General features: G+C 44.7%; 1 protein-coding gene across 2 annotated transcripts in view; it reads right to left on the reverse strand.

Moving 5' to 3' along the window:
• Positions 1–13339, reverse strand: part of NEDD4L (NEDD4 like E3 ubiquitin protein ligase) — a 150517-nt gene that overhangs the window by 79965 nt on the left and 57213 nt on the right. For both annotated transcript variants that reach the window (XM_035560031.2, XM_035560029.2), the window contains exon 3: positions 2349–2430. In XM_035560031.2, coding sequence (XP_035415924.1) covers positions 2349–2430 — 82 coding nt within the window. The remainder of the gene's footprint in view (positions 1–2348; positions 2431–13339) is intronic.

Below are 13339 nucleotides of genomic sequence, written 5' to 3' on the forward strand. Positions count from 1 at the left end.
AAGCACTCCTGCAAGCCAGTGCACACAGAAGTTTACCCGTTCAAGTGAGGAAGACAACAACGAGTAGAAAAAATAAGGAGGAGGTGAAGGGTTAGATGCCATCACATTAAAAGCAGACTAGGAGGAAATAATTGACAGTGTCTTTCAGAATCACTCCTGGGAGTGACTTTGCTCAATATTTTTTCCTTAATTAATGTAACTCAAAATGAAGAAGACATACACGTTTGCTATTCATGAAATAAACACAGAAGTTGTACGTTGCATAGGAAGAAAACTGCTCTGAGGGCAGACAAGATGAAATTCAGCAATTCAATAATGAAATGACTGACGAGAAGTTTCCAAAGGATGAGTTAACATTACTATTACGGAAACGACAGAGTCCAGACTTCAAGTGACAGTTACAAGAAACAGTGAAGGAAGGCAGATGCAATCCCAAGAGTACATCATCATCATCTCACCCTCAGCCCCCCGCACAGAAATCCAACTGCAGGCAAACATTGTCCTTTTTCTCCTCCTTCCTAGGGCAGCACAAGGATCCATGAGTTTACCACCTTTCCTCAGAGAAACAACACAATGCTTTCACAACTTTACTAGGGCTTTTATGGTAGTCTTCTCAGAAGCTCTTACTCCCCTACCTGTCACACACATTCAAAGATGGTAATCATCATTTCAGCAATAATGCTACAACCTTATTTCCAAACCAACGCTCTCATTTCAACTGCTCGTAACTTCTTGCACTACACTTCTGTAGCCATCACTTCTCAGACATGTAGGAGCCAAACATGCCATCTCTTTAGTACTCACGCTTTTACACTAGCAACACCCTTCCAAATACAGACGATGTTATCTCAGTAAGAAAAAAATAGACATAAGACAATCTGCTTTGACTGTAACACCCCAAGAAAAGCTGCACTGCTATTGGAAGAAATGAGAAATTTAATAAAGCTCTGGATGTGACCACCATCTTTTCCTAAGAAGCAAGGGGAAAAAGTCTTACCCATGCCACACTTCCTGATCTCCCCACCCCTATTGCACAGACTTCCTACAAAGCATCTCTCTCTCCCAAGCCAAAGGACCCTTGCGCCTTCATGACCTGTCTCACGTCCCCTCTGCCATCACAACCGTCCTGCGTTTCATCTGAAGTCACAAAACAGCTGAAGTCGAAAGGGACCTCTCTGGAGGTCATCCAGACCATCGCGACTCACACCACCTCATGTTCAAAGTCTTTCATTCAAGTGAAAGGTGAAAGATCAGAATCTTTCTCCCACCTACAGGCATTTGCCAGTTAGCAGAAGCTGCCACGCTATTTTAGGAGAACAAACAAGCGCTACAAGGGCTGGACTTGCCTGTAACAGGAAGAAAGCCATTATTTTTCAGGAATGCTGAAGCATCCATTTTCAAGCAAGCGCCCGAAAGCTAATGCACAGGCTGTCAGTGGGGTGTAACTGTTCACGTGCCTCCGACTTCCACCGAGCTCTCTCCCGATGAAGCGGGTGGCCTGTTCCATAACCGAGCAGCTCTGAGGCCATACCACTACTGGTCCAAAACTACTGCAGAGGTCAAAACCAGTAATTTATTTATGTTAAGAGAAGAAGCCTCCGCCTACACTCATTTTATTCTTTTCATCTAACCTTTGCAACGTAAGAAGGATTTTTCAGTACACAGATACTGATGTAATGGTTTCTTATGAATACCGATGTTCCATAATAAAACAAAGTCAATCCCACACTTCAGAGAGAACATGACACTTGATACTATAGCACAATTAAAACAGCCAGGTATTATATGGCCTGCAAGCGACCTATCTAGCCTACGTGTTTTCCACTGATATGACTCTAGGAACACGAGGCAGTCCTGTGCGAGCATGTCCCACGAAAGGGCATGACAGCAGGCACACGCCTTCGACAAAAATGAGGTATGAGAACCGTAAGAAAACTTCCCACATACTTATATAGAAGTGGCAATAAATCTTGAACCTGTTTAAGGAAACAAAAAATGTCACAGTCCATGTTGTTACTATACCAGCTAACTCGGTACTGCTTTTCAGAAAAATTAACTTTTTTCTCACAAATTTTAATGTATAAAATTTTACACCAAACTAAGCTAGACAGGGTATAAAGAAGCTATTTTACAGAGAGAATACATGTAAAAATGCTATTATGAAACAACAACAGATCATACACATTGAACATGCATGCCTTTGTTTTCTCATTCCGCTTTGAAAGAAGAACGCGTTATTGGGTTTCTATACAGGTATGTAACAAGTTAAGCGTTGTATTACATTATAGAAGCAGGTTCCAGTGTTCTTAGTGTCTCCAAAACAATGAAACAAAAAAGTATATACATACCTTTTTAATAGTTTTTGTCTGCACCAGGGCAAGTTCTCTGTTCTCATCTGCTACATACAAGGAAAGTTTCACATAGGGGTCACTGCAAAAGAAGATGTCATATTTAATGGGAATTCTACAGCCAAATATAATTTCACTATAAGTTTGTCATTTAATTGGATAACAGTAACAGCTCAATATTTTTAGAGGAAGCGTTTTTACTGAAACCAATTTACTGTAATAAGCTACTGAAACACTTAAAAGATGTGTTTGAATATGCTCAGTTAAATACTGACCACGGCATTAACTTGCAGCTTTCTCCCATTGCTGTGGACAAACACCACTTGCTCGCATACAAGTTCTGCCCACCAGCACTAGCAAATGATTCAGCTTCCCTTCAAATACCATTTCTAAACATGACGAAGCATGGTGACCATCAAATTTGCAGCCACGGGGTATTCTAAACTCTGCAGAGTAGCAAACAGAACCACCACTACAGCTAATCTCCATTAGTTTACTTAGGGAAGGGTCTTGTCCATAGCACTGTAACCAGCTAGCATAGATGAGTCTGGCTTCAGATTTTCTTTTCCCCCCCCTTCCCTCTTTTCAGAAGGAGAAGGAAGTAGACCTGTGTATTCCAGAGACCATACAGCTCCGTATGTCTGATGTCTTTCAGACATAGGCTATGGCACTAAAGGAGGTCACTGCTTTTACCAAGCCGCTCAACCCTGTCGCGGTGCTGCAGGCTTGCTGTCCTCCAAATCGGAGTTTCCTAACTTCTCTCAGCAGGGAGACAGTAGCTACCAGTACGGGGTAGTAGCACTACTACCGCGGAGCAGTAACCTCTTCCACTGGTACAGCCTCCTAGCACCTTCTCTCCCCGCAAGGAAGAGCGTTCTAGAAGAAGGGGGAGTTCAAGGATGCAATCTAAAGCTTTTGAAGAAAGGACAGACAGCAGACGCTGAGACTATCAACTAATTCATTCAGACTTGCAGAGACTCTCTCAAACATATCTCTGATACTTCACAAAATTGAAGTAATTGAAAAACATTTTTTTGTCAGTATTGCTAAAGAATAATCAGCATTTGAGTGTTCATTATACCAGGAGTTCAATTTACTTGGAAAATAACACTGCAGAGTGAAAATATACGAATAAACAAGATGTCATGTTAGATTATCGTATCTGTTGATGCACATAAACGCACCTACTTAAACTGCAATTAAATTCATCATTGAGCGCCAAGGTTTGAGAGAAAACAAAGCATCGCAGTGATTAAAAAGAAATGCTAACACCACTCTGAATTGCTTAATGTACCATGCCACCTATATTTACTGAAAAAATACCCTATTACAAGAAGCAGTAGAAACCAGACATTCATCGAAGCAAATCATATGCTTTCCAGCTTTGATAGATCAGGGTTAACACCGTTTCTTCAAGATACCCTACTTCTACTACCTGAAACCCTGCAACGCCCATCAGGTTTGGGCATTTCAGACTGTGCTGTCACTGAGCTGGAGAAAGGGGAGAGCACAGGAAGGGGAGCAATGCAAGAGAAATGTCATGGGCATTCACAGTTCCTAAGCTCATTCCGATTTAAGCATACAGTAACAAAACTGGAGGAGTAAACCCATTCCCTTTACAAGGAATTCATTGTGAAAAACCACGAGGAAATACTAAGTCAGATCTCAACGTTATTCATCTTTTCAAACGTTCTTCTCAAGGTGAGCATCAACATTATTGCCTAAAGACACAAGCTTGCTATAACTGCATGGTGCGAATATAAATGTTTCCTATAAACCAAATATTAGAACCAACACTAAGATCAACATCTGAAAAATAAAAATGCAAATAATCTCTATTAGGATACCAGGCAACAATATCCAGGAAAAATGAGGAATGATGAAGGAGGCAACAGATTCTTTTTTGCAATTCTTTTTTTTTTTTTAAACAAGGGAAAAACAGGTTTATTACAAAATTGAGTAAGAAAACTTAGCCTTTCCCGAACAAACTATTGACCCCCCTGCCTACTCTAAAACAGCCAATGAACTGAACAAGTTTCCACTCCTGAATGGGAGCTGGGAGTTTATCTGAACGCTTAGAAGGTCTTTAGGACTATTTACTTCTGTGCAATCACTTGCCTAAAGAAAGCTCGTAGCCTGACAGATGCCGAAGCGCTGTGAGCCTGCCCGGCAGCGCATCTTGCTCTGCCCCAGCGCCTTGTTCTGGCCCTTGTGCTGCCCATCTTCAGTGGAGAACACCTCTGCGTGGAGCTACGCATGGGTATAGGTGAGAGGAAGAATTCAAGTCAAAAGCAGCTGTCAGGGGGAAAGGAGGCCACTTCTCAGCCCAGTCAGTACTGTGGCTCGGTCCAGCGGAGGCATGCTAGTAGCTGCTGCTTCAGGAAGGACAGGATGCACAGCAGAGGTGGGAATAAGCATCAAGAGGAAGGGCAGAGGAGTTTCTTCCCTTTTCCTTGCCCTTCCCTTTTCTATAATCATCTTAATGTTTTCTGAAGTCTACCATCTGACTGACTTTGTCAAATTAAACATTGCAAACCAGTAGAAAACAGCACTTGGTAGGGACATCCCTAAGCCACGTGAAATGCAGCGCCACCTTGGTTTTGGTCTTTAAGCTTTTTTTTTTTTTTTAATAACAAGCATTTAAAAATAAAGAAGCAAACTTAAAAAGAGCATAAGGACACACTTAAAAAGTAAAGGATGAAAGAGCTGAGATTCACCACAAGTTTCTTATCCAGAGGCTGTGACCGATGGGATTTGCTGACAGCTTGCAGAGAAAGCGGCTCCAGTCACGCTATCTGCTTTACCTGCTGCTAAATCGAGCGCTTCATTCACAGCTCAGGAAGCTGCAGCTGCCTCAACAGATCTGACAGTTGACATTTTTTTCCTCTCCTTTGAACCCATCATCTGTCCTAAAGAGCCATGAAGCTTCCTGCATAAGAAAAGCTTTTTGTAGCACTGGAAGCGAGGATAAGAGCACGAAACTCACTCAGCAACAGTGGCACAGACAGCATCCCAGCCACAGACGGCAGCTTCCCAGCCTAAGTCTCCCAAAAGGATTTAGCTATCTGAACAATAACTGCCACACCCACAACTTCCGTTCGCTCCATCAGAAAATAAGAGGACATAAGTAAGAGATACCAAAGAACACCGAGTTTATACCCATTGTCTTTCTCCACTTAGAAGCAGCTGCCGATGCGAACCATTGCAGTCTGTTCTGCTGCTTCTCCCACCACGTGGCAGTTCCAGCTAACGCAGCCCCAGCGTACAGGAGATCACCCTAACCCTACTACTGCCGTTACACTGGGGCGGTCACGCCGAGCCGCGAGCTCACAGAACAGACATACTTCCAAAACCACAGACGTGGGTGTCTCCTGCATCCACATGAAACAAGGATCAAAACTCCCTTGCATTAACTTTTTTCAATATTCTTCTTGCATGTTGACGTACTCCCATAACATACCACTTAAACTCCTGTTCATCATAAATGAAGGCTCTTTCTATTGAACTCTAACGCTACCTGCCAAACCTAGGGAAAAAAATAAACCAAGAAGTATTTCTGGGCAGAGGATATCAGGGATACTTAAAGGCCTCCGTAATGAAAACACACGAGGCCATGATGCTATTTTCAAAAAGTAACTGCTGGCAAAACCTATGCAAATACTCCAGTCATGAAAACACAACCATATGGATTCATCACTAGAACACCTGTTCTCAGATACTGAGCAAGATGAAACGCAAACTAAACCAAAACTTTTATAAGCCAACAAAAAAAAAAGGGCCAGAACAAACCACCGAACAAAGGCCAGAGCAAAGCACCAGAGAAACCAACCCATTATGCCTAAGCGGTCTTCCCAGGCTCCCAGGAAGAAGGACGGACACACAAGGAAGGAGGAGGAAGTGTTCGCCACACCACAACGCTTCTGAAAGACGGACGTTTACAAAGCAGGTAGCGATGGTTCTCCCTACACAGAAAGGGCCTTCCACCAGGCCATTCGCCAACCAGATGCGCCCGGTACATTCAGAACATGTTTGCATGCTCTGTCTCACAAGGTTTTACCGCAGACTCTCGATACACAGTCACAGACCGGTCAGGGTGGGCAGGCAGCCCCAGGTGCCCCTGGCCCCCCCCGGCCCAGCAGCCCCCCGAGCAGGGTGCCCAGCCCCACGTGCAGGCGGCTGCTGGAGACCTCCCCGAGCAGCCCCCAGCCCCTCTCTGGGCAGCCTGGGCCGGGGCTGCGGCACCCGCCCGTAACTGCCTGGCTTCACACAAAGACTTGGAGCTGCCCCCAGCTCCCCCACAACGGCAGCACGCTGACCATTGGCAGAGGCACAGGGAGCAGCAGAAGGGAGGGACAAGACGCGGATACAGCAAGTGTCCAGGGCAGGGCAGGCACGACCCCGGCATGCAACTGGCAGCACACGTCGCATCGGAAGGCAGGCAATTTACCAGAGAAGCTCTGGCGGTTGGAAAATCCTGCTGACAGCGCTGGGGAAGGCAGACGGGGGAAATGTGGCAGGTGCCCTCGATACCTTAGGGCACCACAGAGTAATATACTTATTACTCAAACCTTGTTTACCAAAACCTGAAAAGCAATACTCAGATTGCAATGAAACAGAATTGCCCCCAAACCCAGCACGGTGTTCACACCTCTGTCCCAGCTAAAAACTCTGCTTTGTTTTGCAATTCCAGGTTATCGATTCAGTTCTGGTTGGTAGAGATCCTGGATACACCTGGACGGGGCGCTTACTTGAGACGAGAACGTGAATCATACCGATGCCGAGAACACTGCACGGTGGTTACTCACACGTCATTAAGCCAGCGGTGCATCGTTCTGGCCCTGCTCTGAGCTGAGTAGTTTTTCCCTGTGACTTTTCACCAGGCCCACTTTTCATGCCAGCGGGCAGCATGGACACAAAGCAACTCATGCAGGCTTTCTAAGGCAGCTACCATGACCAGGATTAAGCCAACTCGAGTGGTCAAGCAGACACAATAAAAGCGTGTCATTTATTGTTTCCCACACACTTGTAAGTCTCCACAGCGATCTGGTAATGCTTTTAGGCAACACGACTCTCAACCAAAAGTTCTGAAGCACACTTGTGTGCACGTAAGCTCGCGAGTTCAGGCACACAATGCAACAGAGGCTCGAGCGAACAAGGCGCACTGCTCGCTCCGCAGGGCGCCGCTCCCCCGAGCTCCCACGGCACTACGGCGCCGCGCTGTTCGAGCAGCCCACGTTCCAGTACCCAAAACAGGGGGGCAGTCCCTTTGCTGAAGCGCAGGGCTGCTATCCAGGGGGCACCAATGCAGAGAGATGCAGGCTGGACGGATATACGGGGACACTACTTCACAAAGAGGACTCGAGCGGTGCCATGGGGGCTCAGGGCAGCCGTAAAGCCTGCATCTTTGGAGGTCTTGACTAGAGAAAGCCCTGAGCAACCTGGTGTGATCCCAGAGCTGACCCCGCTCTGGGGACAAGGTTGGGCCAGAGACCTTCTAAGGTTCCCTCCGGTCCTACAGTTATACCCAAATAAAAGCGTCAGCACTCGCTGATCCCAGTCAGCTTTTAAAAACACATGCACACAGTTCGTGCTTGTTCCCTCCCACCGATGTTTAAAGAGCTCTGTACCCAGCCTATTTCAGCCGGGGCTGAAATTAGCAAAGCCCCTGCCCCAGCTGTAAAATTCCAAATCAGACTGCACACTGCTCATTAATTTAGATCATCATCTACACAGAAAATAGTCAAAGCACTTAAATATTCAATATTTTAAAGTGTACAGGTGCTCAATGGACTGGCTATGTTTTTAAAAAACGAATAAATTGGACAAAAATATTATTGAGTAGTCTGAGTAATTATACTGCAACTGATTCCTTAATCCAGCAGATTTAACCCCTTTCTTCTCCTTCCAGTGTTGGTGCCACTCCCCGGTTTCCAAACCCTTTATTATATTTGGCTCCTCAGCAGCGCGTGTTTCAGCAAGCCAACCGTGCGGCATTGTGAGCATTCTTCAACAAATTTCTCAAGTAACATGACAGAGTTTCCAACAGTCATAAATATAATTAGGCAATTCTTTACATCGCAGTTACATAAACTCTTGTTGACTAGAATATATCTGACTAATATTAAACTTCTGGTGTTGGAAGTCTATAAATAACTTACAAAGTTAAGCTTTTAAGAAACTTGTTACTTAGAGTCTGGCTCAGATTGCAACAAAACTAATAAGCAGTCTAATTTTTAACTGCCTGTAATTCAGAAGACCCAGATGAAATACATGGGTTTCACATCCACGCACTAAAAGCCTCATTCGTCTGAAATGCCTGCAGAATTAGAGCGCAGTTATCAGAGCAAGGACATTAACACAGCCCTATAGGAGTCAACATTAATCTTACCAAAAGGGTTACAGAAAACTAGAGAAGACCTGCCAGAAAACCTGTGCGTGTATAACATTCAAATAAAGGCAGATTATAATATAAATTACTTTTTCATTGCGAATCACCCAATTCCATCTTGAAAAATTAAATTCCAGGGAAAAACGCACAATATTTTAAACATTTGACAAACACACTACTTTTCTATTCTCGTGGCCAAGAAAAGTACTTATTACTCAACAACACGTCTTGTTAAATTTCTCATAATTCTGCATTTGTTATATAACAAAACCATTACTAGCGAGCACTTACTGTATTCAGTTACAGTGGGAAAGGAGGAAACCATTCCTTCCTCTACCTTCAAGCGTTCCGCAGGGTTTGCTGCATAATACTGTTAAATGTAGTCCCTGCCAATAATCTGTATTTTGCATCTCTCTTCCTGGCATTAGGATCTGTTCGACCACGAAAAGTCAGAAGTGACTCAAATCGTTAACGTTCATTAGGAAGACCTCCACTTAGAAAAACAAACAAAAACCCTAAAACACACACACAACACACACACCCCAAGCTTCTGTCGCATAATTAGTCCATTGCATAATTAAACCTCAGATTTGTCTTTTCTACAATAAGCTGTACTCACGAACTGGCAGCTTCTGGTACTCGGTAAGGAAACACTGAAGTGCCCACACGCACGCCTGGGCTGTGTCCAGCCCCGACCTCGCTCTCTCCCCCCGGGAGCATCGCTGCGGCAGCAGCTCCGACCTGGGCGGGCAGGTGGCGAGCGCAGCACCCTCCCTCCCGCGGGGCCTCCCGGGGTGGCCGACGCACCCAGCTCCCCAGGAGCACGGCTCGCTCCTGCGGCAGCGCGGGCTCGGCTGCTCGGCCCAGCCAAGCTTCGAGCGGGTGCAGGTGAGGCAGCAGGGTGGCTCGCCCAGCGCATCAGGCTGGGGACCAGCAGCGAGGCTGGGCAGCGCGGGCTGTCCAGCTGCCACCAGCACGGGGAACAGCTGCCGTAGGACAGATAGGACGGACGGCTGAGGTCAGCAGCCCCTTCAGTGGGATCACCCACCGCAAGCCGCATGCCGACAGCTCTAGAGAAAGAAGGCAGGCCTGTCCCACCTCCTCGCCACGGCCAACAACTCACCAGCCGCACAGCGTCCGAGCCCCGGTGCGACAACCGCGGCTGTGGGATCAGCTCCTCTGTCTACGCAGCTGCTGCTTATCCCACAGCCACCTGGCAGCACCCGGTGTCCAACAAAAACAGGGACGTGGAAAAGACACTGACCAGATCAGTAGTGGCTCAGTAACAAGGGTGCCTGCCCAAGCTTTTGTAACTCACCCTGAGTCTGCTTCACCTCGCTTCTTGCATGCCTTTTAGCAACCTCTTTTCCCCACGCTTCTCAGCGCTGGTGGCCCTTGGTGACAAAGACACGCCTGGAACCAGATGGAATTTGGCAGGGTGTCAAGCAAAACCAAACCATTAGCACCAGTAAAATGCAGTCTGCTGTTCCTTATCTCTACAGCTGCCAGGTAGTACCGGCAGGTTTCCTCACCCACCACGAGCACATTCAGCTACACCAGGCCTTAGGCAGCTAAAACAGCGTGTCCCAAATAGAGGGACGTAGGTTAATACCTACAGAAAGATGCTGGTCTCTCATTTCTGATTATTAGTAAGTCTTATCACAGAGCAGGTGAGAGACATGCATGGAAGCAGCACAACAGAAGTTCCTGAGATCAATACCTCCACCAGGAAACACTAAACAAGTAAAGTAAAAGGAGACAGACTGGTTGAGACTTCCCGGAGAGCCGACATAACAGAAGTACGCACTGAGCAAACAGGTGCTGATATCAAAGGATGGCAGAACAAGGAAAGAAGTAGATCCACAATTAGTAATACAACTACAATAACAAAATGAAATATGAAAAGGTATCCCAGAGAACAGACACTACGCGTCAAAGGTATAGTGGAAGCAAGCACTGAAGGCACTTTGCCATTGTAAAGCTCAAGGCAAACTGACAGATTTATTAGGCAATAGCATGAAGATCTATAAAATTGTTTAAGGAAAATCTGCACAAGGACAGTTACAGTATCTGATCTGTACAAAGGTGCTGTGAAAAGTATCAATGAAGTGGAATGAAATATACGTGAAGACAAAAGGAAATACCAGGCATCTGTTTAACAGCAGAATTTGTAGAGGTGTTAAAGAAGGGAAATCCTGATGATCCAGATCAAAGAAGAGACAAAAATAAATAAGACATCTGCTAAGATTAGGAGGAAAAACAACAAAGAAGGTTATAGGGACCTTCTGCGCACAGAAAGCAGACTCCGATCAGTTTAAAGTTGTAGTTAACAGATGTTTTCACCCTGAAACTGATGGATAAAAAGGAGGGGAGGTAGGGGGATGAAGATAAAGTATTATTTTCTTGACTTTTATAAGGGAGAAAAGTTCATTCTTGATGAAAGCATTATATAAAAAACCTATATGGCACTCCTGGTAACCACAATTTTAAGTAGTGATGTATGAGTACTTTCATTGTGCTCTGAAAATAAGTAGGAAATAAAGCAAGTCATTCCACAGTTCCTTGTCAGCATCAGTCTCCAGCTTGAATCACTGCTGATTTGCATCAGGTTTTAAAACTGAGTGCTAGATAAATGTAAGAGCATGACACCGGATGAGTAGAATTAAGCCCTTCAAATCGTGCAGATGACATCATGTATCTGAGATATGTTTGAACTAATAATAGTTTTGCAATTTGCTTAGAAAACTTGCCATAGAAATAGTTTTCAGAAAAAGTACTGGTTTTGTGTTGAGAAGAGGGCAGAATATCAAATGCAGAAACTCAGCAAAATAATACAAGGAGAAAACTACAAGCAGAAAACTTAATACGCATGAGTTTTTACCTAAACCAGTACTGGTATTAAAAAAAAGGCAATCTTAATGAAGCCTGCCACACGATAAATGGAAAAAAACCATGGACTTCTGGAAAGCCGCTAATGTAGTTGAGATCCAAGTGAAAACGTACAGCAGCGTTCTAGTAGCATTACTGTAATAACTGAAAGTGGATATAGGAACCAGGACAGAAGCCTGGAGGAGCCCAGGGACGGCGCAGGTGGCAGTTCTTCACAGCCTGCCCCGTGCTGCCTTGACACTGGCCGGCTTTCACACAGAAGGACTGCAACGCCAGGGACACCAACAAAGGAAGGCGGCAGGCTGACACAAAGCCACACAATGCAAGCAAGGTCACTGTGACCAGAAGGCTGTCCATTAAAGAGATGACCCGATTGTAGCAGTTGGGCCTAATAAACCTACGTTTAACGGAACAGAGTAATACTGTAATGCCCTCTTTGCCCACGAGGATGCTTCTTGACAAAAGAGAAGCATTTTTTTTTGCTGAAGATAAGGGAGAGGGGAGGAAGTATATAGAAGTTTGACTCTTTTACCTGCTATAGGACTCCTCCTTCCGAAATACTGCTGGAGAAATCCTACCAAAAGAGCCAACCCTAGCTCCATTCATAGTGCGATGCAACAACATAAAAGGAAGGGGAACCCCCCAGGTGCAGTGAAGGAGATCAGCACAGCTATTCTTGCAATCAGAAAGATTACAGGGTTATTAGTGCTTTGAATTTCTTATACAACCTCATCGCCCACTGCTATCAGAAGTCAGCAGATCATTCCACATGTGTTATTAGGCGTTCAAGGGACTAAGCAGGGATTTCAAGTCAGGTCTTCGTAAATAAAGAGAAATGAGGCCAGTCGTTATCTCACTAGTGACTGGAGATGAATGGGAGTTGATTTCTTGAACACCTATCTGTAACACTCCTCCTTACAAAATCCCAAACTCATTAATTACAATCTTATCCATCTTGACATGATTTGCCCAAACCTACAGAAAATGTCGATACCTGCCCAGATTAGCAGCACTTTGGAGCTGATCACAGTTCTTTGGAGAATAAACTGGAATCCTAAGAAAACTCTGTTAATAAGGAACGTTACACTAAGCATAATCACAAGGCAGTGCAAAGTGCGTTTGGCAGAACAACAGCCATAAAAACGTTGAGGTCTTAATAAATCCTTTTCCTGACCTTCTGAAATCCCTCGCATTCAGAATTACCCGCTTGTCATCTTTTTACCAACTCAGTATTCATTATTTTCGTAAAGCTATAGCAATTCTAGAGCCTTCATTGGGACTGCAGCTTCAAAAGGCAACCTTACAGCTCTTCTTACTGGGGAGGACAACTGAAAGCACTGATTTCTTTAAAAAAAATAAATAAATAAATCTCTGAAATAAAAGAGCAAAGAGACCAATACCTTTTTTAAAGGTATGTTATTTCAGAGTACTGTAATACTGGAGCCCACGAACAGTTTCTTATTTGTTTACTTGAGTCTGGAATTACATCTACTATATATTCTTGAAACAGATTTGAAAGCAGGTCTCAAAGCATCCTTTGACAATGATCCAATTTATTATTTCTTTATTTTAAGCCATAAAAGAAGGGGGTGGAGAGCACAGGCATATGTGGAAGAACAATGAAACTACTAAGCCCCGCACTGCTCCATTTTTATTTTTAAATATGAAAACGCCTCCCCAAGTACAAAATTTAGTATCACTCGTTATGCAAGCG

The sequence above is a fragment of the Cygnus atratus genome, chromosome Z (genome assembly GCF_013377495.2).
Source record: "Cygnus atratus isolate AKBS03 ecotype Queensland, Australia chromosome Z, CAtr_DNAZoo_HiC_assembly, whole genome shotgun sequence".
NCBI lineage: Eukaryota > Metazoa > Chordata > Aves > Anseriformes > Anatidae > Cygnus > Cygnus atratus.